This window comes from Quercus lobata, chromosome 9 (assembly GCF_001633185.2).
Source record: "Quercus lobata isolate SW786 chromosome 9, ValleyOak3.0 Primary Assembly, whole genome shotgun sequence".
Classification (NCBI taxonomy): domain Eukaryota; kingdom Viridiplantae; phylum Streptophyta; class Magnoliopsida; order Fagales; family Fagaceae; genus Quercus; species Quercus lobata.
The window spans coordinates 33,181,183-33,208,658 of NC_044912.1; the positions used below are offsets into that span (position 1 = coordinate 33,181,183).

At 34.0% G+C, this 27,476-nt stretch overlaps 3 protein-coding genes across 4 annotated transcripts; all 3 read left to right on the forward strand.

Annotated features, from left to right (window-relative positions):
- Nucleotides 1–5,529: 5,529 nt before the first annotated feature.
- LOC115962245 (replication factor C subunit 2) lies at nucleotides 5,530–14,959 on the forward strand. Its single transcript, XM_031081145.1, has 12 exons — nucleotides 5,530–5,694; nucleotides 5,782–5,860; nucleotides 5,998–6,077; nucleotides 7,372–7,494; nucleotides 7,601–7,670; nucleotides 7,745–7,818; nucleotides 8,825–8,945; nucleotides 9,057–9,119; nucleotides 10,792–10,851; nucleotides 13,859–13,984; nucleotides 14,070–14,153; nucleotides 14,611–14,959. The coding sequence occupies exons 1-12, from the start codon at nucleotides 5,651–5,653 to the stop codon at nucleotides 14,713–14,715; spliced, it is 1,029 nt and encodes a 342-aa protein (XP_030937005.1). The 5' UTR covers nucleotides 5,530–5,650; the 3' UTR covers nucleotides 14,716–14,959.
- A 5,124-nt stretch (nucleotides 14,960–20,083) lies between these two features.
- LOC115960995 lies at nucleotides 20,084–21,105 on the forward strand. Its single transcript, XM_031080037.1, has one exon. The coding sequence runs from the start codon at nucleotides 20,121–20,123 to the stop codon at nucleotides 20,700–20,702; it is 582 nt and encodes a 193-aa protein (XP_030935897.1). The 5' UTR covers nucleotides 20,084–20,120; the 3' UTR covers nucleotides 20,703–21,105.
- A 2,475-nt stretch (nucleotides 21,106–23,580) lies between these two features.
- On the forward strand, nucleotides 23,581–26,462 carry LOC115960468 (pentatricopeptide repeat-containing protein At1g77405). Of its 2 annotated transcripts, XM_031079396.1 has the most exons (3): nucleotides 23,581–23,732; nucleotides 24,115–24,546; nucleotides 24,820–26,462. In XM_031079396.1, exon 3 carries the CDS (start codon nucleotides 24,831–24,833, stop codon nucleotides 26,172–26,174), a length of 1,344 nt encoding a protein of 447 aa, XP_030935256.1. In that variant the 5' UTR covers nucleotides 23,581–23,732; nucleotides 24,115–24,546; nucleotides 24,820–24,830; the 3' UTR covers nucleotides 26,175–26,462. The 2 variants fall into 2 exon arrangements, with proteins under 2 accessions (XP_030935256.1, XP_030935255.1); XM_031079395.1 differs by having other exon boundaries at nucleotides 24,115–26,462.
- The last annotated feature ends 1,014 nt before the right edge of the window (nucleotides 26,463–27,476 follow it).

Below are 27,476 nucleotides of genomic sequence, written 5' to 3' on the forward strand. Positions count from 1 at the left end.
TTTTCTATGCTTTAGAGCATTCACATCAATGTTTCCAAAATACAAAAAGATGTTAGTTTTACACATTTTATCTAAAAAAACACCCACATCAGTGGGTGCATAACTTTGTATATATCCAAAAAAACACCCACATATATGCACGGTTACTGTAGTTTTGCATTTATAATTTTAGTATTTTTCTCTCTCCTTCTCTCTGGCCCCTCTCACTCTCACCTCACGCTCACCCTTACTTCAGCTGTGGTTTTTCGAAGCTCTCTCGCCGTGCCATTGATCTCCCAAAACCCACTAATCTTTGAAGCTCTCTCTCCGCAACCGTACCACCGCTGATTGTTGCTCTCACTGATTGTCGCTCACCCCTGCCATCTTTGTGGTGATTTCACATCTTCTATTTTTTCTTTGTTTGATAAGTGGGTTTTGGGATTTTGATGAGTGGGTTTTGATCCTTTTTTTATTCTTTGTTTGATTAGTGAGTTTTGGGATTTCATATGTATTTGGGTTGATTTGACCAGTTTGAGATTTTTTTGGATTTGAGTTTTTAATTGGAGGTTGGTTGCTTGATGATGGTGATTGGGTGGGTTGATGATGGAGGCTGGCTTGATGATGGTGGTTGGTTGGGTTAATGATGGAGGCTGATTGCTTGATGATGGTGGTTGGGCGGGTTGATAATGGTGGTTGATCTTATCGATGGTGGCTGGGTGGGTTGATGATGGGTGTGGATTGATCATTAATGGTGGCTAGCTGTTGGTGATTTTGAGTTGTGTTGGGTTTGTGAGAGGGCAGAGAGGAGTGTGAAGGAAATAATAAAAAATGTAAAAGAATGAATATTTTATTGAATAAATGTTTAAAATAGATAAACTGATGTGGGTATTTTGTAAAAGTGGGTGTGTAAAATAGATTTTTTTTTTTTTTTTTTTTTGCAAAATAGAAGAAATTTTACACCCATTGATGCAATTGCTCTTAATCTTCTAATTTGAACAATCCAATTACATATTAGGATAGGAGGGGTAAGTCATCAAAAAAAAAAAAAAAAGGATAGGAGGGGTACTTCTTGGATCTAGTGCTCGAATGTACTTACTCATTACAATGATAATGTGGTCAAAAGCCAAGGGCTTATAGTTGAATTGGCACCTCCCCCATGTGCTTGTAATTATATCTAAAAAAATAAGGTTTGTGTTAACGAATACCTTAAGGTGCCCGTTAACAACCTTTTTGACTTTTTTGGCAACTTTTTGTCTTTTTGTAATTTTTTTTTATTCCAGATTTATAAGTTGTAGAGCCAACTTCATAGAGAGAAAAATAAATTAGAATAAACTGTGGGGTTACTTTTTTTTTCTTTTTTTTATTTAATTTTTTATTAAATGAGACCCTCATTAAAGAAATCTTAACAAACATCGCACGATGCTTGTTTAACATTTCCCAACAAATAATACTTTGAGGAAATCAATGCACTAGATCACTATACTTAAGCCAAGTCTGGATAGGAAATTATAATAATAAAAGGCATAAATTTAGCATTAAATAAAATAAATGGACATGTGGCATATTTGTATTTGTGGAGTATTTATTGGAACAGGAAAAGTGAGACAGAAGATTTAGACTCTCCAAAACATGTGCATGACGTTAAATGAAGCGGACCCTGACACTACGTATATAGGTGTTGCTACTAGCATAGGTAATTAGTGATACATAGAAGTTCCTCTGTGCAAAGAATAGATTGTTTATAAATTGAAATTTAAAGAGGAAGGGGGGGGGGGTGGAATTACTCTTAGGTCTAAGCAATTATTCTAAAATATTCAAATATTTTTGTGTTTAAAGGAACATAAAGCATCTCTATCATTTAACTAGAAGCAGTCAGTTGAAAAACATAGTTGTTAAATGCAATCATAGCAAAACATGTCGTTAAAACTTTCTGGAACCAGATCATAACTGGAGAAGTTATAGAAGTAATCAAAGGGCATGTGTAAGACTGATTTAGAATATATGGTGAAAATGCACCACTCCCAAGAACCTTGGTTTTGCTAGAGTCACCAAGCATATTAGTTTTTTCTTTTTCAAAAAGAGTGTACAACTTGAACCAATTTTTATCATAGCAAACATGTCTATTAGCACCAGAATCTACCCACCACCCTTCAACATATTGCACCATATTGATTTTTGTAATCATCGCCACTAAAGGCTCTTCGGTTACATTAGCCTGTGGGACAGATTCACGTTTCTGAAATTTGCAAAATCGAGCAATATGCCCATTCTTGCTACAGACAAAACAGGATCTATTAAATTGATCTTGTGAAGGGGGTCCTTGGTTCTTATTGTAATTTTTATTTGGGTTTTCTCTTCCTTGAGGTCTATTATTATTTTTAAAGGCCTTTTTTTTAGGCTTTAATTAACCATTTCTAGGGAAATGATTTTTAGGCATATTATTATTTGCTGAAATAAGGTTTAACTTTGTGGTGGAATTATCATTGTTCTCTTGTGTCATGAGTGCATCTTGTCCTCTAGCCTCCTCCTCCACACGGATGCGTGTGATCAAAGTCTCCAAAGATGTCTCCTTTTGTCTGTGCCGCAAAGTCTTTTGGAACTCCCTCCAAGATTGTGGTAGTTGATCAATTATGCCAGCTACCACCAAATTCTCTCCAATCTTTATGCCTTCGGATCTTAATTCTGCCACAATATTTGGAAGTCTTGTACTTGATCCACCATCGATTTTCCATCCACCATTTGGTAACAGAAAAATCTACTAGCAGCATACTTCTTTGCACCAGCCTCCTTGGTATTATACTTGCTTTGTAAAGCTTTCCAAATTTTCTTGGTAGAATTATAAGTTGTATCATAATAATCATAGAAATGATCGGTAAGACAATTCAAAAGATAAGAGCGACAACTATATTCATCTTTTGTATACTTATCTATTTTTTCTTGATGGAAACTATATTCTTCCTCACTTATTTCATCGGTGGGAACCTTTGATGGATTCTTATCAGTGGATGTAGGCGACTTTGAGAAGACTCAAGTAAAAGAAGACCTTTCCTTTCCACCTCTTGAAGTGGGCTCCCTTAAAGCGAAAGGGCTTGTTGAGATCTCCAACATGCTCATTTGGTTTCTCTTGTGTAGGCTCCATGTATTGAATCTCCATAAAATTGTTGGTGCAAACACAATAATAATAGAAATAACACAACGAGAAACTAAATAACTTGAGGCAATAGCTTGTATATATTCATATTTGCTCTCATGTTCATACATTTCACATGCCATTTCATAGAATAGCTTGTATGTATTCACATGCTCACATGTCCATGGATTTCCAAATGAAAATTCTTTAGTTATCTTGCAACCAATCACAAAGTGCCACATGCTACTTAGTGGGTTCCACTATTATTATTCAAAGGTCAATAACAATATTCCAAGTGTCAAAGAATAAAAATTACAAAAAATATTTGAAAACCAATCAAACATTAGCACGTGTTAATTTAAATGACATAAGCAATTTAAATTAAAGCACTATGGCTAATCAAATAATGCCATGTCTAATCAAGAACAAGACATAAAGTCCCTCCATTTAAATTATAATATGTCATTAATAATAACCAATCACATGTCATCACACCTCCCCAAGACTCCTATAACTAGAGACCCTCCTCAGTCTTATAGGGACAAATGGAGAAACACTCAGAAGTCTTGAATCTTTGCTGGAATTAAGCTCCAAAACCTCCAAAAACTTCAACTTTCGAATTCGAAGACATTTGAAACAAATTCATTCAAGTCATCCTTCTAGATCTCAAAGTTTATTGGAATCAAGCTCAAAAGCCCTCATAAACACCAAGGGACTACAAATTAGTGAAGCTCTATGAATCCAAGCCTCTAAAGCCCCAAAGAATTTCCACTACAAATCTTCAAAGACAAAGAACATTCGTAGAACATTCATCCAAAATATTCTTTCTTGTCTCAAAGTTCTACTGGAATCAAGCTTCAACGCCTCCAGAAACTTCAAAGACTTTGATTCATCGAAACTTCATTTGATTCAAGCTCTAAAACCCAGAAGAACTTTCACCACAAATCTTAGAAGATCAAGAATATTTGAAGAACACGAAGAAAACAATTAAAAGGTTCCTTCCTACTTCCACTAAGCCACGTTCTTATAACTTAAAAATTAAAAATACCTACCCACAATTCCTATTAAAACAAAAACTACCCTTTACCACATTATATATATATATATATAAAACTTCCTAACAAAAAAAATAAAAAAAAAACTACCCACGTTAGGTTCAAAAAAAAAAAAAAACGTGCAAGTAAATTACGTATTTGGTTCCTAATTTTTACACTATATGTCAATTTGGATTATAACGTTTCAACCGTTTCAATTTGGTCCCTAACCTTTTGGTATTGTATCAAAATAGTCCCTAACCTTTTTATGCCACATCAAATTAAACATGTACTACCTATGGAGTAAAAAATTAAATTAAAGAAGAGCATAAACTATTTTCTCAGCCCTTCTTAGCAACTATTTTCTAGGTTAAAAACCAAAAAACAAGTAAAAGAGAAAAAAGAAAAAGAAGAACCCATCACAGTAAACGTAGAAGCAATTTCGAGATTGATTTTTGCAAACCCATTTGTTTCCTCTCTTTGTCTCCAAACGGAAAGGTGCTTCCCTCCGTTACAAGAACCATTGGGTTCCTAGCAAAGCTGCTACAATGTCCTTTTCCCAATCTTGAACCAACAAAACAGTTATTTATATTGAGAATTACACTTAAAACAAGAGTTAGATCGTAAAAAGAAACAAGAAAAAAAAGGATTTAATATAAGGTTTGCAGAGGAGTGATCTATTCTTAAAAAGTTGAAATGAATATACCTAAATGTGTCTAGGAGGGAACAAGAACTTGGAGAAATAAAAGAGAAGGGTGTGCGTGTGAAAAGTGGAAATTACAAATTTGAGATATAGATGCAATGACTGAGCAAAGACTCTACAAGTTCTAAGAAGTGCACCCCAAACAACTCCTCCACTCTCTAAACTTACGATCGATAGTGAGAGGAAATAAATGGGTTGCAAAAATCAATCTCAAAATTGCTTCTACTTTCGTTTATTGTAATGGGTTACTTGTTTTCTGTTTGGTTTCCTAGAAAATAGTTGATGAGTGGGGTTGAGAAAATAGTCTATGCTCTTCTTTAGTTTAATGTGATCTCACATGTGCAGATTTTAATTTGTTTTATTTTCTTAATCTGACATGGCAATACAAATGTCCGTTGACGGGGTAAAGAAATAATTTTTTATTTAGACCACTTGTCACGTCAATAATTTTCGTCCAAGAGATAACAACAATGATTAAATTGACATAACATTTAAAAGGTTAGAAACCAAATTAAGATATGATGTAAGGAATAAATACCAACTTTGTAATTTACCCTAAATGCACTCTACTCAAAGGCTAGTTTATTGTTTATAGATATACTTAAATGTTAAAAAAAAAAATAGAGTGGTCAAGAGCTATTATTTTTTATTTTCCAAAAAAATATAAATTTATAAATACAAATATATTACCAATTATAAGTAAAAAAATTTCAAAACGTTTGGGGGCGATATAGATCCGCTAAAGCCCTATAATATAAAGAGAAAGACAGCGATATAGGAATTTTACTTCACACACACTGAAAAATGGCGCCACTTTTGCAGAGCTCTCAGCCATGGGTCGAAAAATAGTACCATCTCTCTCTCTTCTCTATTCACTGTTTTTAGTATTTCATTTCATAATAATAAGAATAATAATTTTTATTATTGTTGTTCAGTCGGCCAAAGCAAGTGAAAGATGTAGCACACCAGGACGAGGTGGTCCGCGTTCTCACCAACACTCTCGAGACCACAAATGTTACTTTCACTCTTCCCTTCCCTTACTTTCACTCTTCAATCTTTCATTTTTCCTAAAACCCCATTTCTTAATTAACCTCGTACCTATTTTTCTCAAATTTGTGCTATTTATTTTTCAATAATGTATTTGCATGTAGTGCCCTCACATGCTCTTCTATGGACCGCCCGGCACCGGCAAGACCACCACCGCACTCGCCATCGCCCACCAGCTCTTCGGGTTGTTATTCGCTTCCACCCATTGCTTCTAATTCAATTTTAATTTCAGTTTCATTTACTTAATTTGAAAATTATTACAATTGCTTTGAGGGTTTTGTTGGTGCAATGTGTTTTGGTTACTCTAGATGTGGTTTTATGGTGCGGGATCTTGTTAATTAAAAAAGAAAAAAAAAATTCTAAGAGATAGAATGTGGCTGAGAAAGTGGTTGAGCTTTGAGTTTTGGTTATGTTAATGGGCTTTGTCAAAGTTTTAAAACAAAGTTGATGGTATATTAATTGACTTGGATGACTAAAGGGAATCTTATCAAGCATGGAAGTAGAGATTTCATGGCAAACATGTGCGGCATTGTGTAGTAACTAGCCAATTTGGGTATGGAAAAGGCGCTACTATCTTATGGTTTTGGAGGCCACGGCAATTTTTATTTTTTATTATTTAAGTTCCAATTCTAGATCAAGATCAATGATGCTGCTTCTAAGTTAAGATTATAAACTGTTGGAATAAAAATTGAACACACATGTTACCATTGGCTTTAGATCCCAGACAATGAAGCACAGCCCCATCAAGCTGTTCAAGCATATCAACATTTTCATTTGGCTATCCCATTCAATGCCATAGATATGTACCTCTTAAAGGAGTGATATATGAAATATTGACTGGGGAATATTAGGAGAGTAGGTCTCTGGTTGTTCCCAACTGTTTGTATTAGCCCCACTTTTGCTTCAAAGTACAGCATTTATCTGTTTGTTTCAATGGTAAAATTTCTAATGCAAGAAGTTTTTTTTTTGGGTTATTTATGTGTGACTAAATTGGATGGAAGAAACATAAAAATATTTTTTATGGGGCTTCATGAAAAAAAAAAATCCATTGAGATGCATGAAGTGTTATAGGCAAAATTATTTCTGGAAAATATTTACAGGAACTTAGTAATGGCAAAAAAATTGGAATATGATAGACCTTCTGTCTCAATTTTAAAAACAAATCATAAAACCCATACCATCTATAGTTTGGGAGTTGGCACAATGAATCAGTTAACCTGTCATATCTCTTCTGGTCACTCAGCCTTGATATGACAATTTGCATTATTGAATATTTACCCATCTGCAAATCAATTTTTTCTAGATTATTGACGTAATAAAATTTAAAATACCTGACTTATTATCTGGAAATCTGATCTATTAGAGCTTTTTTGAGCATGTTTGCTGTCATCTTGACAGCATAATACCATCATCTTAGTGGACTTGCTAGCCTCAATTTGTTGGTCTTCCCTATGTAATAAAACCACTATGTATTGCAGCCCTGAGCTCTACAAGTCCAGGGTGCTGGAGTTGAATGCAAGTGATGACCGTGGCATCAACGTTGTTCGGACAAAGATCAAGGGTTTTGCTGCTGTGGCTGTAGGTTCTGGTCAGCGTCAAGGGTGTGTACTCATAACTTGTAACAATTGTTATATTCCCATTTCAGTTTACATTTTCTTCTGCTTGGATTTAACAAGTTTTTATTTCTTTTTTGGTACAATACTTTAGGGGTTATCCATGTCCGCCATACAAGATTATAATTCTAGATGAGGCAGATTCAATGACTGAAGATGCTCAGGCATGCTTCCTATGCATTTTTTTTTCTAGTAAAAAGTATTTTGGGTGCCGCACAACTGATATTCTACTTTACAGAATGCCCTGAGGCGTACTATGGAAACTTACTCCAAAGTTACAAGATTCTTTTTTATATGTAATTACATCAGCAGGTGAGCTTAATTGACTTTTTTCTAATTCAAGTACAATTATTGGTATAGTTTTTTCTGTTACTCTCCCTCTTCCTTCATCCCCCCCCCCGGCCTCTCCAAAGTGAAGTACAGCTTGATGGAGTCCTACTGTTTGGGTGCCCAGTGAGGGAGGTTATGATGTAATTTACAACTTGATCTGTTTTATGCCCTATTAGGATGGATTTATCCAATAAAAAGTGACGTGAGAGAGCACTTGGATATGTCCAAGATTACAGGCTCTATGTGATCTGGTATCACCATAGATTGTAATTAGAATTATAATCTTTATTTATAATAATAGGAATGACAGCCACAGTTTTCTAATGTAATGACTTGTGTATCATAGAATTTCCTAATACAACTTGTAGTTGTCTTAGAGGTTCAGTTTATGTATACTCTGCTTCATAAGTCTTAGAAAATTTTAGAATCTTCATTATCATCGGTGAGATATTTCATTGATTCCTGTTCATTTATTTGTTGCATGCCAAACTATAGAAAAAATAATATCATAACTGAAAATGAATAACTCATGTATGTCTTCACTTGCTTTCCTTTTAAATTAACTGAGAGCAAAAGATAAGGATCAGGTTGGTGACTTGATTGTAATGAAAAATATAAACCCACAACATGTTTTGCATTTTTTTTTTCTTAATAAATTACTCGTGATTTTAGCTTTGACAATTTTTTTATAATCTCAAATTACATTTTAATCCTGGGAAAGAGAATAAAGAAACTCATATCATTAAAGAGCCGCATGAGAATTTTTTGTGTGAACTTCAGTCAAACTAAGTATAGCTAAAGTCAGTGGTAATTGATGAGGACTTAAACAAGTTCTTATATTTCTGGAAGTTTCTCTTATTCAATTCTAAAGGACCATGAAACCTAATTGACTATGGAGAAGTCTTTATTTTTAAAATTTTACATTGATATCTGAATGATTGAAGGTGAGCCATGAACTTTATGATTTACATGACTGTCTTTTTTGTAGGATTATAGAACCACTTGCTTCAAGGTGTGCAAAGTTCAGGTTCAAGCCACTTTCAGAAGAAATAATGACTACTCGTATATTGCATATTTGCAACGAAGAAGGCCTCAATCTGGATGCTGAGGTGTAAACATGATGTCTTAGAGTTTGTATTTAGAAATGGTTTCCAGTGTAGATTTCATTAGTGCACTGTTGTTAAGTTTTCTAACTTCATCAGTGTGATGCGTAATTGTAGGCTCTTTCAACCTTGAGTTCTATTTCACAGGGTGATCTTCGTCGGGCTATTACCTACTTGCAGGTGAGAAGTGGTTTGTATTCTTCCTATTTTATGTGTTTAATTACATGAATATTATGATTTGTTCTATGTGCTCGTGCAAAAAGTTTTTAAATTTGGCTTTATAAACACTAGAAAGAGCCAAATTCCTCACTTTTCTATCACTTGACGTCTTAAATGGTCTATTCTTGATGTACTGGTGCTCCAGCCTTTTTGTTTATGCTTTATGCTTCATCAATGAAGCAATCCCAACCTGTAAAGCAGATAATTCTTCAATATTTACCTTTGAAACCCTCTGGCTTAAAATATTGATTTACCTCGTGCATTTTGAGCACCCTCACATATACATCATGCACCATGATTTACTGTTATGTTTCCAATATTGTTAGCTTTTTCTTCAATGCTTTACATTGATTAAAATTTTTTTTGGTGTGTTTGGGATGACACTGCATAAACTTATTTAATTGATAATAATGAATTAAACCACTAGTAATTATCAATGTAAATTTTCCTGTATGGAGGATTAAAAGTATAGATGATGCAGGACAAACCAAAATGATGCAACAATAAATGAAGAGCAAAAAAATAAAGGATAGGCAACCTAGAAGACAACACCTAAGCTTGCTTTGAGTTAGCACCAAGCAAGAGAGTACAAACCCCTAGGAGTCGACACCAAGGGTGGGTTGTAGTCAGCACCAAACCATTGGAAAAGTCTGAGAGAAATTTTATTAATTAATCAAACTGTATAATTTTCTCTATAGGATTACAATACTATACTTATATAGACTACTAAACATAATTCTGCCTGACTAAAAAATCCTAATTCTAAAGGACTTGGGAAAACCAAATGATTGAATTACAAAATAACCACTAGGAAATAAAATAAAAATACTAATTACCTTTTTTTAATTAGAAAAACACTAATTACCTAATTAACTACTAGGACCGAAAATAAAATACAATTGACTTCCAAAATTGAATAAAGCTAAATTAAAATAAATATTTCTTTGCCCTCCCTGCATCAATAGTTCTTCTTGTCAAAATACTGGTATTTATATGGAATTTCTAAATCCTAAATTCTTAAGTGGCTAAGAGACAGAGTTTACCTGGAAGACTCAGTTGACTACATTTTCTCTAAATGACCAACCTAGATACTCTTATAGGGGACTGTACCAATTTTTAGAGACTAAGATCTTTTGGTTACCATAACTGATTGATTCGAAGCATGCCCCTTTAAAGTTTCTTTGAAGGATACAATGTATACTGTAAGCATGATCACTGGATTCATATCTATCAAATTTGTGTTTTATGTGGATGTTGGTCCATTAAGGGACAATTAATAGAGGGAGGACTTCACTTTGGTTTTGTGTAGCATCTTGGGCTCTTAAATGGAACTTGAATGAGAAAAGTTGGATTGAAGTACATCAGATCTTGGAGAAACAAATCTTTCTCTTATGAATAGTGCTGTCCAATATTGTGAGAATAAGAATTTTCTCCTGGATCATTTATATGCCATAGTGAAGGCAGACCTGGCAAAGCCGTGTCTCAATTGTTTATACCATAGTATTGAAATTCTAACATTTTTTCCTCTTCATCTAATTATTTTGCTACCTGTCCCTTGGACACCGAGCTGGAGCTTTAATATGTGGTATATGATTAACTAATTTATTTTATTCTGTGTTTTGGCAAATTTCAGTCTGCCGCGCGATTATTTGGATCAACCATTTCTTCCAAGGACCTTATTAGTGTGTCTGGGGTAAGCTATGATGAAGTTTTAAAAGGTTCTGCTTGTCTTAACACATATAGAAACATGTTTAAATACATATGCATGCATGCATACTTAATGTGTCTATTAAAGGAAAATGTACCTGAAAGGCTCAAGAGTAGATATAATTGTGGGCCTTGTGGCTGCTTTAGGCTTTTAGGGGATTATCTTTTGTAACTTTTGGTAAGGCATATCAAAACTGTTATCTAGGTCAAAGAGCCTTGTGCTTGAGCATGCTAGTTTGTGAAGTTGCAACCTAGGAAGTATGGAAATGACAAAAAGCTCAGTGTCCCTGTCCGACAAGTGTGTGTGGTGTTGGGCAATATATTTATACTGGACACTGTCAAAGACATGTATGGGACACAGTTGTGACACGGCTATGTATTTATCTTTTTATCATTTTTTAAAAGAAGAAAGAAAAAAAGTGGGATTTTTGACCAAGTTGCTGCTGGTCTTGGCCCATCTCTCTCTTGATTTGGTTGCTGTAGTTCTATAACTGTTCTCTGTCGAAGCTCATTGGTGTTGGTCTTGACACGTCGGAACTGGTCCCATTGATGTTCGTCTCAGCACATCGGCATTGTTCTCGCAGCATCAGTGCTGGCCTTAGCCCATCGGCTCTCACTGTTTGTTGTCGTCCTCCATCTGTTCTGTTTTTTTCTGATTTCTTTTTAATTTGCTTTTGTTTAGGAAAGGTTCAAGAGCTAGAGGCTTCATCAAAGTGAGTTAATGCTTGTTGAAGCTTTGCATAATTTTTTTTCGAGGACTGGGTTGACCGAATTGAGTTAATGCTTCTTGTTTCTATTTCTTTTGGTTAAAACAAAGCTGGATGGCTATAGGGAATAGTGTTAGCACTTAAGAGCATTAGCATTGGAAAATTCCAATGCTATTCTATTTTACCATTCTAAAACACCACTTTATCAATATACCATACCATTTTACAATTCCTCTACATCCCAAAACTCTATTTTTATTAAAATATTATTTTTAACCCATTTTTTATTATTTCTTCCCAACCGTTCAGCTTATTTTCCTGGGCTTTTCAACAGCCATTTTTATTCCTCTCTCCCAGCACCGATTCAACACACAACACACACCCATTATACAACGATCAACCTATCCAAACCCATCATCACACCCACACACACACAAACACAAACATCAAACCAGCAACAAAGCCACGCATAAACATCAAACCAGCAACAAAGCCACGCACAAACACAAACCAGCAACAAAGCCAAGCCACGCACAAACAAACACAAACCCATTCAAAAATCGGGCCACCGATCAAAAACCCAGGCCAGGCCACCGATCCACGCCGCCGATCAACAAATCCACACCGCTGATTTGAAACCCAAGCCACCGATCAAAAACCGAAGCAAACCCATTAAAAAAAAAATCATCACCGGAGCAAACCCATTCAAACCCATTCAAAAAACATCATCACCGGAGTAAACCCATTCAAACCCATTCAAATAAAATCATTACCAGAGCAAACCCATTCAAAAAAACATCATCACCGGAGCCACCGGAGCAAACCCATCCAATAAAATCATCACCAAAGCCATCGGAGAAAATCCATTCAAAAAAATGAGAGAGATGAGAGAGCAGAGATGAGAGAGAAGATGGAGAGCAGAGATGAGAGAGCAAACCCATTCAAAAAACATCATCACCGGAGCCACCGGAGCAAACCCATTCCAAAAAAAACATCACTTGAGCCATCGGACCAAATCCATTAAAAAAAATGAGAGAGATGAGAGCGCAGAAATGAGAGAGAAGACGGAGAGCAGAGACGAGAGAGAGAGGGGCACAGACAAAATGAAAGAAATGAGAGACAGAGGAGAGAGAGTAGAGATAAAATACTATTTTTTTTTATACAATTCTGCTACAGTGCAATTCTAAAGATAGAATTGCACTGTAGCAAGTATTGTAAAAAATTTACAATACTTGCCTTTACCATTTTCTGATGTAGATAGTTTTAAGCTTATAAATGCTGTATTTCCTTTAGATATAGCATTAGCATTTTCCAATGCTAATGCTCTAAGAGTGTGTTTGGTTAGGGTGAAAATTGGGGTGAAAATTGGGGGATGGAAAAGAGGGAGAGAAAAGTGGGGGAGAAAATGGTATGGGAGGGTGTTTGGTTGAGGGAGGAAAATGGGAGAGAAAAGGGGAACAAAAACTACACAATGTTTTTTTTTTTTTTTTTTTTTCTTTTGGTTTTTGTCATTTTCTTCTGTTATTTCTCTTTTTCTTTCTTTATTTATTTTTAATAATGAAGTGTCCACCCATACACAATTTTTTAATAAAAATATAATGTGTATTTTATTTTAATTTAATAGGGGCATGTGGGTAAATTTAAACAAATTACATTTTCCATCCTCTTATTTTTCAACTCAATCAAACAAAAGAGTTTTCCATCCCTCCACTTTTCCACACTCAACCAAACACACATGAGGGAAAACTAAATCTTTTACACATCCTCCAACCAAATGAAACCTAAAAGTTAAAGTTGTAATTATTATCACTGATTATTATTACAAAGTTTAGTTGCAATGTTTTTAATTGTTATCACTCTTTAACATAAGATATGCTTAAAAATATAAAATTCATATAAAAATATAAATTAATTAATTAACTGCCGTGTACCTATTAAAAAAAAAATACCATGTCCTGTGTTGTGTCGGTGATCATGCTTCTTAGGTTGCAACAAAATGAACATGATGTTTTAGGCTGGGTGCAATATGTTTGAAGTTGCATCACTGCATTTCACGCTTGCATGATTTCTGTCATGCCAACACCATGGAGCCAGTTCCTTGATTTATTGATGTGAAAATGAATCAGTGCAAGTTGTTGCATCATAGGAACATTTGATTTCTTTTATTTGTTTTGGTGTAACTTATCTGCAAGTGATATAAGTACGAAGCACTTTTTCTGATCTTTGACTTTTTCCATCAGTTTTAGAAGTCCTGCTATGTGCTGATGTAAAATCTCAATGTATTAGGTGCTACCACAAGAGGTCGTTGAGGCATTTCTTATAGCATGCAAAAGCGGTGACTTTGATTTGGCAAACAAGGAAGTCAATAATGTAATTGCAGAGGGATATCCGGTCTCTCAGATGCTTTTTCAGGTCTCATGATTCTACTTCTACTGGTGGTTCTTTACTATTGTCAGTTGCTAGATAAAGATACTATTAATAGAATTCTTTTTCCCAGTTACTTGAGGTGGTTGTTGAGGCAGATGACATATCAGATGAACAGAAGGCCAGAATTTGCAAGAAATTGGGCGAAGCAGATAAGGTTGCTATTTTTACTTCATAGTTTGCCAAGAGTTCAGAATTATTGAGTTTGAATTTGATATTATTTTGGTTTAAAATGAATTGAGCTTTGTCATAATTTTGGTGGCTTCCTATTCAAGAAGTTGTGCATATCATATACAATTAACTCTTATATTTTTGAAATTTTGATGTTTTCTGAAGGCAAAACATAATCCTAAAAGATAAGATACTCTTCAGAAGCTTTAACTTCTAGTTTGCATCCTAGAACCTCTGCTTTCTCTCTGAATTTTTCTTATTTTTTTAAAGGAACTTGTAAGATGATCCAGTTATCCATGTACTACTTGGCTTAAAAAAAAAGAAGTTATCTATGTAATATGGTTTTAATGTTGATGGTTAATTTTTGAGATTAGTATTTCTGTTTGCTTACTTTGCTCAAAGAGATTTAACAGTTCTTACCTTTTCCATTTGTGAATCTACAGTGTCTTGTTGATGGTGCAGACGAGTACCTCCAGCTGCTTGATGTGGCTGGCAATACAATGAGAGCTCTTTGTAACATGCCACAAGAATTCTCTTATGAGTGCTAGGTAGTTTGGCAACTCTAACTTCAATACAGCTTGTTGTCAGTTCATTTAGAGACAGTTTATTCAAATTTGGGAGATGATAAATCTGTCAAACCGAAAAATCTTTTAGTAGCCAAATGCTGAAAGGGAACATGGCATCCACGGAGGAATTGTTCCTTCTAATGTTTTCTTTCCTTGGAACAATTTCTTATGCCTAATGTAATGTGAGTTCAATATATGTTAAGTCTCTCAACCTAAGAGTTCAAGACGTGTCTAAAGACTTTAAACATGCCCTTCAAGAATTAAAAGTAATTGTCAAATCTTTTTACCAAAAAAAGAAAAAGAAAAAGACCCTTATTTAGTACTTAGGAAGTAATGCTGCTCTCTTATATAATATTAAGTTTTCTAGATAATTTCATGGGAGGCCTAGCTTTCATTTGAAAAGAGAATATTCCTTCTGAAGTATAGAATAATTTTGGAAATTTTGGAAGTTAGGGAGTTAGACACTTCACCTAAAACCATGGTTTTAAGAACAAAATGGTCAAAGAACCAAAAAAAATGGTTCGGTTCTCAATTTTTATTGGTGGAGCCACAGTTTTGGCCATTTTTACTCGATCAATTTAGGGTTCGGTTCCTGGATAAACTGATTGGTCTGATTCGATTTTTGAAAACATGTCTAAAACTAAATAGTAAATACACCTATTTGATGATGGCTGTGTGCCACTGTACTTGTTCTCAATAACATGTTTTTAGCTACACATGGAAATCCTCTCAAAGCCGGTGCCTTGGAAGGGTGGGTAATTGATTATTAAATAAAGAGCATTCAGCGTCACGCTGAAACTTATTACTAGTTATTAGTTATTAAAACTTACAAGTTACAACTTGTTAGTGGAAAAAACTATGAACGCTCATGTCGCAATCTTGATAGTAAGACAATGATATATGTTTATAGTCAATAATTCGAGTCTTTCACGTCAACATCATGAGCCCGCAAAATTGATTCAAATATTGATCCTACGATTGCGGACTTAATTAACATAGTTTGATTTGGAAATGAGAAAGAAAGAAAAGCACAAATTGAGCTGAAATTGATTTAAAATTTTTTATCTATGGCCGCCTATACCTAAGATTTAAAATTTTTTAATATCACCATTGTGCACTTTTGATGCGATGATCACTCTATAATATAAGTGTTTGTGGGGTGTGGAAGGTAAGGGCCAGAATTCAAGTTTCCAGGAGGGAGTTTTACACACAAATGCACTTAAATTAGGCTAGAGTAAAATTTTAATCTTATATATATATATATATATATATATATATATAAATTCCATGTCAATGAGATCACAATTGCCTAGGCATTCTTCTATTTCATTGGGTAATGGTAGTTTTATTTTTTTTTATTTTTTTATTTTTTTTATTTTTTTATTTTTTAATACAAACTCATAGGTAGAACTTACCTTTGAAAATTGGCATGCAAGGGGAGGGTGCCTAAAAATTTATATATACATGGTTAAATTTACACTTAATTCATGTGTGATATTAAGATATAACATTTTTTTTCCCTTCTCAAAAAAAAAGATATAACATTTTTATTTTATGTCACTTTAATATATCATATATGAAATTCCATGAGCGAGAGGGGTCTGATATATACTGGTGATACTAAATACCTACTCCTAATAATGTTGGTGATACTAAATACCTTCTTCTAATAATTTACATGCTGTATTCACAATGGTGTTAGAAATACATTTCAACATATGATCAGCTTTTGGATTCTGCTGCTTCAAGAACCAAGAAATAGAGTGTTTGTTGGAAGAATTTATTTTGGTAGGTTTATTTTTGTTTAAAATAAAAATTATATGTAAAGCACGAAAACACAGAATTTTGAAAAAAGAAAGAAAGTATAGATAAGTTAATAATGAAATGTTAAGGGGCCGTTTGGATTCACAATTTCCATAACTCAATTCTCAGTTTCCATAACTCATAACTCAAAAATGGTGGGATCCATAACAAAAAGGTTGTTTGGCAAACGATAACTCTGTTTCCATCACTCAATTCTCTGATTTTTGAGTTATGAGTTATGGAAACTCAATGGTAATATTGTAATTAAACACACATAAGGGACCCACAAACAGTACACGCAACTTTTGACCTTTGACTTTTTTTTTTCTTTCTTTCTTCTCTGAGTTGGCTATTCGGTCTGGTTTCTTCTTTATTTTTTTTTCCTCCTAGGTTGGCTGTTCGGTCTGTTTTTTTTTTTTTTACTGGTTCGGTCTGTTCTGTTCTATTCTCTTTTTTTTTTTTTTTTTTTTACTGGTTCGGTCTATTCTATTCTATTCTCTCTCTCTCTCTCTCTTCTCTTTTTTTTTTTTTTTTTTTCTTTAGTACCTAGAATCACCAAACTTAGTGGAAAAAAAAAAAAAAAAAAAGCTACACCGGCTGACAGGTATGGGCCCACAAATAGTGTGAAAAATATTGAGTGATGGAAATTGGGTGATGATGCCAAACGGGTGTGAAAAATTGAGTGATGAGTTATGAGTGATGAGTGATGAAAATTGAATGATGGAAATTGAGTGATGAAAAATAGTTGGCCAAATAGGCTCTAAGCCTCTTAGTAAAAACACAAGTGGTTACCTTTACTTTCTCCCGTCACATCGCAGAGACAAAACCAAAAGTTTTTGTTTCGGGGACTAAAGTATGAATAAAAAATTGCGTCAAACTAAAAAAATAACAAATGTACGTAGTCAGATTTCAAATTATATGCAAAATAAAACAAGTATTAAAATAATTTGAATAAAAAAAGACACAAATTAATTGTATCTATCTACATTTCTAATCAGTCATTTAAAAATATGGAACTTGACATTCTATTAAATTCCAAAAATTATATATGATTGATGATGTACTAAAATTCCTAACAATTTATCTTTAATATACAAATTAAAGAGACCTTTAGAAAATTATCATCCTTTTTGTTGTAAAGCTTAATTTTGTCGAAATTATTCATGATTAAGAAAACTTGTTCCATAGTTGCGGTGGAAATGTTGGTAGAGTAAATACAAAAACAAGTAATTAATAGTAAACAAGTTGGTAGGTTGTTGATCTTTTAATCCTTACTAATTATTTGACACAATAAAAAAGAAAAGAAAAGAATAAAAACATATATGCGGCTACGTGCTTTGGATATATTACAACCCACTAAAATTTTGAAGAAAAAAAAAACTAGTATGAAATATATTGATATTAAAAAGCAAGGAATTACCTTACAATATAAATAAAAGAGCAAAATTATCGAAGGTCCTGGCCTCTCATTTCTTAGTTTGCCCTAAAGTTATCTTAATTAGGAGAGGAAAAAAAAAGTTTACTAAGCAAGATATATTTGACTATATTAGAAATTTAAACGAAAAAAAAAAAAAAAGAAAAAGAAATTTTTTTTTTGTTGAGAAAGTAGAAAAAAAAAAAAAAAGGAATAATTATTACTACCTTTTTTGATCTGAAAATTTTATTACTATAAATGTGACTATATAATAATGAATTTAAACAAAAAAGGAATTAAAAAGAACGTAACATAAAATAACCAACGAATGTGATGCAGTTACTATAACATGTGATGTGAGATTGTTTTTTATGTAATGTGACTGTGAGTTGACGAGGACCTTTGTACCAAAAAAACGAAAAGTGACAGAAGTTACCAACAAATGTAATGTAATTAATGTCGCACGTGTCATTACTATTTGATGTCATGTGTTTATTGTTATAACTAAACCAAACAGAAAACCGCCTACACCTGTGGTTTCAAATTGTTCCATAAATAAAGCATATTATGTTCGATCTCTTTCACATTGTTACGGAAAGTTTTTCCTTTCCCATTAATTTGACCATGAAGCCTAATCTGATCTTCAAGTTAGTTACCCAAAAAAGACTTTCATGGCTGTGATGAAAAAAATATAACACACACATATATTTTCCACATATCATAGTATGTGGGTCCCAAACAACTCTAAAATCCACATATTATAAGAAAAAAAAAAGAATACACATATCAAATGTATATGATAGTTATTAATTACAATGACACTTGTATGTACTAGTAACTTGTCATGTTAGCATTTTAGTGGATTAATTGACATGCACACTTACGAATAGAGATTTGGATTCAGTACAATTATTATACAGTACATTAATTTTGTTGATATAGGAAATAAAAGTAAAAAAATGTATAAAAGTATTTTATTTTTATTTTTATAGAATCATGAATTCTTCTATTTGATCCAGTAATGGATGACCTATTCACAAACACAATGGCAATAGAACTTGAAAATAAATTCCCACCTAATATTGGCATTCGGATGCCACTAATCCACGAAGTTTAGAAAGTGGTTGATGAGTTTATTTTGATTTTTTATTTCTATTTCTGTTTAAACTTTAAAGGTAATAAATTATACGTAAATCAGGAATATGAGATTTAAAAAAAATTATAAATAAATTGATAATGAAAATATTAGGGGAAAATACAAAATTAAAACGTATAGTTTTATCATTAGAACACATTAAAGACTTTATTTTTAAATGAGACACTTTTTTTTTTGGACTGAAAATGAGACACTTTTATAAATGTACGCAAAATAAGATCCCAAAAACTCCCAACCTTACGCATGAAATTTACATCTATAAAATTCTAGGGTACAAAATGTCTTATTTAAAAAGCATGGACCTTTTTTTTTTTTTTTTTTTGAGAAACTAAAAGTTTGGAGTTTAACTATGATTTTTTTCCTCAAAAAATATGGAAAAGGAAACATTTCAAACTCTCCTTATATCTCTTTATTGAATATGAATTTTGAAAATCTAATAATCGGATTGTATGTTTTTTATGTTCTTACCACACGTGTAAAATTTTGTTCAAATTCGATATTATTTACTAATTGATCAATAAACTTATTTTTCATGTATAATTTTAGATCATAAAAACTTAAAATTTAAACATTTAATTGATGATATAACTATTAATTTTTTATTTTCTTGAAATTCTATGAACATGAAGAATATAATAAAAATATGCAAACCGATAATTAGCTTTTCAAAATTCATATCAAATAAAAAATTATAAGAAAAATTTGAAAAATTTCTCTTTAAACTTGCTAGAAAAAGTCACACTATCTTCATAACTCATCCCATCCCATCCCCACCTTTGAATTTTCCACTTAAACCAAATTTTGGTTCTTTCTTAACTTTCTCCTATAGCATGATTAGAATTCTTTGTCATTATATAAGCCAAAGTCACTCCCTCTCTATATTGGCCCACCAAACCGCCCACTTCTTGCCTCCAATCTCGCCGAATCCGACTTTCGATTTCCTCACTTTCACTTCCTATATAAAGAGCCAACCCAACTCCCAACTCTTATCATAGTTGTAGTAGAAAGAAAAGAATGGCAATAGATGAATCGTGTACAAAACCTGGTGCTATCCCATTCAAGTGGGAGATCAAACCTGGTGTTCCAAAACAACATGTCCAACAACAGCAACATAAAAGACAACAATCACCACCAGAGCTACCAAAACCCCGTGACTACAATCATCGTAAAATTTCACCATTACCAACCCCACCTTCGGTCTCACCACAAAAGCTTAGGCCCCCACCATCCAGGTCTCACTTCGTGCCTCCAATGGAGCCCCGAACCCGCTCTTTTCGCTCGTCTCCCAGGACCCGATCCGAGCGCTGGCGGTTTGACCGACCCGCCAGCTTTGTTAGGCCCGAGGTTGTTGCACCTGGGTGTTTCTTGTCTTCTTTCCTGAAGAGGAAGTCGGTGAAGACTAGGCTCCAGAAACCCGGACCCGAGTCCGAACCCGATTATAGTTCGGATCTTGAGGTCTTGTCTAGGTGGTCTGTTTCAAGCCGGAGGTCGCTCTCCCCGTTCCGTAATTCACCAATGTCTTCGTCGTTCTCGTCGTACCAGTCGTCGCCCCGACCCGTGAGTGATGCCGAGTGGGCCGGGTTCGGACTCTTTTGAAGGAGCCTATTGCTTGCCTTTAGGCTTTAACTGAGAACTTTGAAAAATATTAAGGTTGACACAACTTTTTATTGCATAAATCTTATAAATTGAGGTAATAATGAATGTGGTTAACAGGCTTTAAATGCTCATGTTAATTATATTTATTGTTATATTAATTTGTAAATTTTATACAGTAAAATTTGTATGTAATACCGTTGTATTATTGTAGCAGCTTTGGAGGGAAGTTGTTTTTCACACTTTTGATTGTCTTAGACAACTTTCTTTTATGTCACATGGGAGTTTGTAGTAGTCAAAAAGCTCATAATATATGTACTTTTGGTTTTTGAATTTTATTTTAGGAGGAGGAGCCTTTCTTGTAAATTTAAAGTAAAGATTCAAGGATATGATTTTCTTGGAACTAAACCGTGGAAAACTTTTGTCCAAAACCAAAAACTTTTTATTTGTCGTTTTTGACTTTTTAGGTATATGCAATCTTTTGGTGTATATAAAAAAAGTCTTAGCACCCATCACTCCATGCGGGATGTGCACACAATTGCTAAAATCAAATTTTTGCGCATGATTGGTGGAGGAGCTCACGCATCAACAAATCGAGTATTGTAAGATTTACATATGTAAATTTGAATTACAAAATTATTTATGAAAAAAAAAAGTTTTGCATTATACCTAACAGCTCATAATAAGAAGAAAATCTAATCAGTAATCATGAAGCTTAAGAACCTACAACGTTGTTTCCAACAAAAAAAGAAAAAGAAAAGAAAAAGCATCTATTCGCTTCAAAAATTCAACTATAAAACTCACAAGATGTAGAAGAGCATTCATCTAAAAACCTCATACAATTTATTTACAAATGTAGACACTTTATTTTATATCATCTAGTGAACAAAATTAATTCCCTAGCCCGAATGAAGATCTTGACAAATGTCTACCATGAATAATTGAAGTATTTTTATTAGTTCTAAAGTAATTGCAATTCAAAAGTGTTTGAAATTGCTTAAAGCTGTTGAAAAATTGACTATGATCACTCATTTGCTCATATATGTTCAATTAGAAGGTTGTTTTTTTTTTTTTTTCTTCATGAGAAAATAGATAACTATGATTTAAAAAATGACACAAATTTAACCCAATTTGAATTTAAGACAAGCGAGATATATCTGTTTATAGTTAGAGCAACAATGCTATCCACGTGTCACAGGGTGTATATGCATCTATTAAGGGTGCATAAGAAAATTGAAAAGCCTACTGTCCATATTAATAATTTAATCTCTTTGTTAGGCCCCAGCTAGTTGTTTAGGAGGATATAAAATCTAAATTCTTCATGAACACTTCTAAACCCTAGTTTTGACCTATGAATATTAAATAGCCACCTTATACCTCAATTTTCAAATCAATTTCTAAAGAGATTGGCATTTTGGAGAAATTATAATGTCTTTATAGTGGATAAGTGATGTGGTCCGTTATTCTATTAAAAGACTCTCACTTGTTTAAAATTGCACAGTTAGAATTTAAAAAAAAAAAACAGAAACTGATTACTGACTCAGTAATTTTAAACAAGTGAGATTTTTTTAATGGAAGGTAGATAAGTGACGTGATCCACTCTGAAGACTGTATAATTTCTCGGCATTTTGAATTCTACCTTTGTCAAAACTCTATTTTTCTTTAAATTCTATTTACACCAACACGCTAAGCATGATGGTCCACGATGAGGGGCTGGTACTCTGTGATCTCTCTCTCTCTCTCTCTCTCTCTCTCTATATATATATATATATATATATATATATTGTTCCATCTTTGTCCTAAATGATTTTTTTTTCTAGTATTTCATGAATTGGCATGGTTAGAGTTCAGTTATTTTTTCTACAAGAAATAATCATGCATGCATGAAATATCATACCAAAGATTCATTAATTGTGTAGAAAAATTTGGAAAATAAATTAGGCGTACGCATACTTATAGCTTTGCATATGTATCTATTCCCACAAAGGTCAAAGTCATGTTTTGATTAAATTGCTTAGTTTGCTCAATTTGATTATTTTCATATATGCTATGATTTAATTTGACTCGTGAATTTTCTTTTTTTGAAGCCGACTCGTGAATCTTTAGGATTAGGTTAGTTAAGAATAGTTGATTATTTTCCAGGCTTAACATGATTTGCTTTTTCACAGGGTAGTTTTCCATAGTAGTAAATACTATGTTATAAAAGGATATATATCTTCTTATGTTACTCTAAAATAGGATCACTTTTATTTATTTTAAAATGTTCAAACAATAAAGATGAATACTTTATTCCTCTTCATTTCTTAAAAAAAAATGCTCATTCTATTCAATTCTAATCCTTCACAGCCAGAAGCTTTGTAGTTCAACTGATACTTTCTAGTGTTTTCAATGACAACATTTAAGGTTCAAGTCTCTCAATTATCAAATTATCTTAAAGGGGAAAAAAAAAAACCTTTATCAACCTCTAAAATGGATTGTAAGTTTTTGTAAGTCTGATGGTAAATTGCTTAGCTCGTTAAGGGTGAAAAGCTCATGAATTACCCGATAACTGGTTCTGGCAAGTGGGGTTAGTTGTTTGTAAAAATTTAATTAAAAGTGAAAATCATTGTACAGTATACTCTGTAACGTGCAACTAATATGAGTGAAGTTCTCCTATGTCATTAAAAAAAAAAAAAAAAAACTCTTTACTTTTAGAGTTTTTTTTTTTTGGACTACAAAGTTTACAAAGAGTTAAAAGGCATTATGCATGAATAAAAGGGGCAATAATTTGGGCTAGTGTCTAGGACCATATGCAGCCCGTTTCCAGTCCTAGCCCAAACCCATAAGTTTTTCAAGCCTAAAGGCTATAAGCCTAGCAACTATTCTTCCTTGACATAAACAATTTAAGAAGTCTAAAACCATACTGAGCACTGAGCAGAGCTCCCACACCCAAATTACATATAAACCAAAATAAAACATGATCTACAGCTTCACTAGTAAAACGGGGCGTAGTGAATGGCTCGGTGGTTGCAGCCTGCAGGCGTAATAAAACGGGTCCGGCTCCATTCTATCTCCATTTTCTGTTCTATCTCCATTCTTGATTTAAATTTCTTTAATTTTGTTTTATCATTTTTTTTCCTATTGTTTTGATCAATTGTTTGACTGCATAATTTACTGTATATTTCTTGTTGATTTGGGCTATTGAAGACCCAACACGTTATCACTGAATGGCTCAATCTATTCAACGTCAAATACTTTAATAGATTTTTATTCCTCCACGCTTTGCTTTTCTCAAGTTCAGTTGTATATTGAGATTGAAAATAAAGCAAACTTGGGTTTTGTCAAAAAAAAAAAAAAAAAAAAAATCTTGGGTTTTCTCTTAGCATTCAGAATTCACTTTTACTCAAGTTCTGATCTTGACGCGTTTGATTTTCAGATGCCGGTGATAATGTTGGAGAGATATCTAGAAAGAGGCAGACAGAGAGTCGGAAAGAAAGACCCAAAAAATTGAGAGAAAAACTGTAGTTGACGTGGGTGGTTTTTAACCTTTGGATGTGTTATCAGCCACGTGTCACTCATATAGACAAAAAAGAGAAAACCTGAGGATTCCAAACGGGAGGGGAGCCGGACCCAAAACATGTTTGCGAAAATGACTCAGTGGAGTTGGTAAAGCACCCTTGTACTGTACACCTTCCAAATGAACAGCTTTACTCATTGAGGAAGCTGTGCCCAGTGCCCACTTCACCCCCAGCCATAGAGACTGATTCCCGGTCGCATTAATTCCAAGGTTCTCTCCACTTGATTCACTCACCTGCTGCAGTGTCCTCAATAGCAGTAAACAGTCTGTGTCACAGTGTCGTCCTTACAGGTACATTGTTGTCAACTATGTTCCACACCCGTTACCATGTATGCAACGTTTTCCACAACTTTTGACAATTAATGAATTTTTATTTTTTATTATGTAAGTCATTTGTTGTAAACATCTCTAGTAACAACATTTTTCACAGCAAGTTTCATGACAGGTTATTAATACTTCTGTGACACTACTTTATTATTCACTATATTGTTTGTTGTAACTCTAACCTTATTGATTTCTTTGATTTGATTCATCTCGAGAGTTTTCCTTGTCTTATTTGTTAAGGGCCTCAAAACATGTTCACGTCAAGGCCACTATGTCAGAACCGCAATTCTGTAGTAAACCAAGTAGTAGCTGCTATTATCAAAAACCGACCCTTTGATGCCCAGCTCGCTGCCTCAACCACCACTCAACCATGGACCGTGGAATCAGTTTCCCAAGTCCTAAGGTCTATACCGAGGTTCCTCTTCCAATCCCCTCGCTCCATTGGTCGCCAAACAGGTTTCCGACACCGTGCACCTTTGAAACAACGTAAACTCAAAGAAGAATCCTATAAACAACACAACAATGTTCTTGTTCTTGGCCCTGCTGCTCACAGAGACCCCCAGAAGGTCAGCTTAGGATTGGACAAAGCAATGGAGTTCTACTACTGGGTTGAGAACCATTTTGGGTTTGCCCACAACGAGATTACTTGTAAAGAGATGGCCTGTGTGTTGGCCAAAGGGAATAGATTGAAAGCTCTTTGGGAATTTTTGAATGAAATGTCAAGGAGAGGGAATGGTGGGCTTGTGACCACCGCTACTGTTACCTGTTTGATAAAAGTTCTAGGAGAGGAAGGGTTGGTCAATGAAGCATTGGCTGCATTTTATAGGATGAAGCAGTTACATTGTAAACCGGATGTTTATGCATATAACACGATTATTTATGCTCTTTGTAGAGTAGGGAACTTCAAGAAGGCAAGGTTTTTGTTGGAGCAGATGGAATTGCCGGGTTTTAGATGCCCACCTGATACATATACGTACACAATATTGATTAGTTCTTATTGTAAGTATAGCTTGCAAACTGGGTGTAGGAAGGCCATTAGGAAAAGGATGTGGGAAGCAAACCATTTGTTTCGGATTATGCTTTTCAAGGGATTTGTTCCTGATGTTGTGACGTACAATTCTTTGATTAATGGTTGTTGCAAAACTTACCGGATTGAGAGGGCTTTGGAGTTGTTTCAAGATATGAATGAAAGGGGTTGTATTCCCAACCAGGTTACTTATAATTCTTTTATTAGATACTATAGTGCAGTAAATGAAATTGATAAGGCTGTTGAGATGCTAAGGAAGATGCAAGAAAGGAATCATGGAATGCCTACTTCAAGTTCATATACCCCAATTATACATGCTCTCTGTGAAGCAGGAAGGGTTTTGGAGGCCCGGAATTTTCTTGTTGAGTTGGTTGATGGAGGTTCGATACCTAGAGAATATACTTATAAATTAGTCTGTGATACTTTGAACTCTGGGGAGAAGACCAACTTGCTTGATGAAGAACTGCATAAGAGAATAAACGAAGGTATAGAAAAGAGATATATGCAAGTAATGAAGGTAAAGCCAATTATGACCCGCAAAGGATATCTTAGTGTGGTTGAAGTATGACATGGAGGAGAAATGGTTATGGTCCTGTGTAAAGATTTTTGTAGAACAAGAAGAACTTTTGTGGGCATTTGGGCATTTTTCTGTTGAGAATTCGTATAGTTACATTATATTTGTTTTCTATATTTTTGTTTGGTCTGGATTGTAACTTTCTGTTTACTCAAATTTTTATATTGTCTACCTACATCAAATTTTAGGCATATTATTTTTAGTTTTCACTGACGCCTATCAATTCCCTGTATTTTGAGTTCATGATATATTGCCTTATATAGTGTTCTGTCCATTCCACAATTTTGTCAACTTAACATATTCTCACTATTTGACAAATGAAAATGAAAATGAAAAGATAGCATTGTCATGATTCCCACATAATCTAACATGATACTTATCGTATTTGCATTACTGTTGTTCCATTTTGGGTAAGTATTGTCATTGGATTACAAAATGGTTTAGTGGGTTTTTAGATGTTCATGCCCAATGTTAGATGATAGGACACTATTTTCATTCTAGGGTGGTGGCACTTGGCTTATCTAATGCTGGTGTATGCATGATGAGAATGTGTGTCGATTGTTATTAAAGAGTGTCTGTTGTAAGAGATTGGAACAGTCTTTGCAGTGTAGAGAATTTGTGATTTCACTTGTCTGACCATGAATTCTACATTTAGTAGGAAGTGGTAGAGAAGGAGCCCATTTCTTGTCCCTCTGTGGACTTATGTCATATCAGGACCAAGTTTGTTCTGCCTTCCGGAGACAAGGTAGCCAGGAGCCCTTCCTAGATGAGTGCTGCCAAAGGGAAGTTTTTGTGAAGTTGGAAGTGCTTAAACGCCCTTATTTATTTCTTTTGTTCTTCAGATTTTGGCATGTTGCATTTTTTCTTGGTGACACAAACTCAATAATATCAAGAATATTCCTTTCAGTTTATCTGCAGATTAGGTGCTCTTGTAAACTAGCCAATTTACAGGGTTGTTTATATAGACTCCAACACCTAAAAGAGCTTTAATTTAGTGAGCATCAGGCACAACTGTCTCTTATAAAATATGTGCATTTATGGTTGCTTCAAGACGTCTATGGACATCCTTGAAATGTGGATCCACTCCCTGCAAGCTTTGGTCGTAAAAACTACTCAAGTATGTTTCTGTGCATGGATTCAGTAATCAGAAAAAAAGGAAAATTTCTGTTCATTGATTCTCTTGTCTTTTCTCTTGTTTTAAATCCATTCTTATCATTTCCATCAATAGCTGGATTACACAGAGAGCCTATAGATAAAAGAAAGTAAAGAAGTAGGCTGGGTCAATTGGGTTGCGGT

Coding starts and splice junctions, on each gene's coding strand:
- LOC115960468 (XM_031079395.1), top strand. CDS start 24,831: ATGTTCACGTCAAGGCCACTATGTCAGAACCGCAATTCTGTAGTAAAC.
- LOC115960995 (XM_031080037.1), top strand. CDS start 20,121: ATGGCAATAGATGAATCGTGTACAAAACCTGGTGCTATCCCATTCAAG.
- LOC115962245 (XM_031081145.1), top strand. CDS start 5,651: ATGGCGCCACTTTTGCAGAGCTCTCAGCCATGGGTCGAAAAATA. Junction 7,671..7,744: donor CAATGACTGAAGATGCTCAG/GCATGCTTCCTA, acceptor TCTACTTTACAG/AATGCCCTGAGGCGTACTAT. Junction 7,819..8,824: donor ATATGTAATTACATCAGCAG/GTGAGCTTAATT, acceptor TCTTTTTTGTAG/GATTATAGAACCACTTGCTT.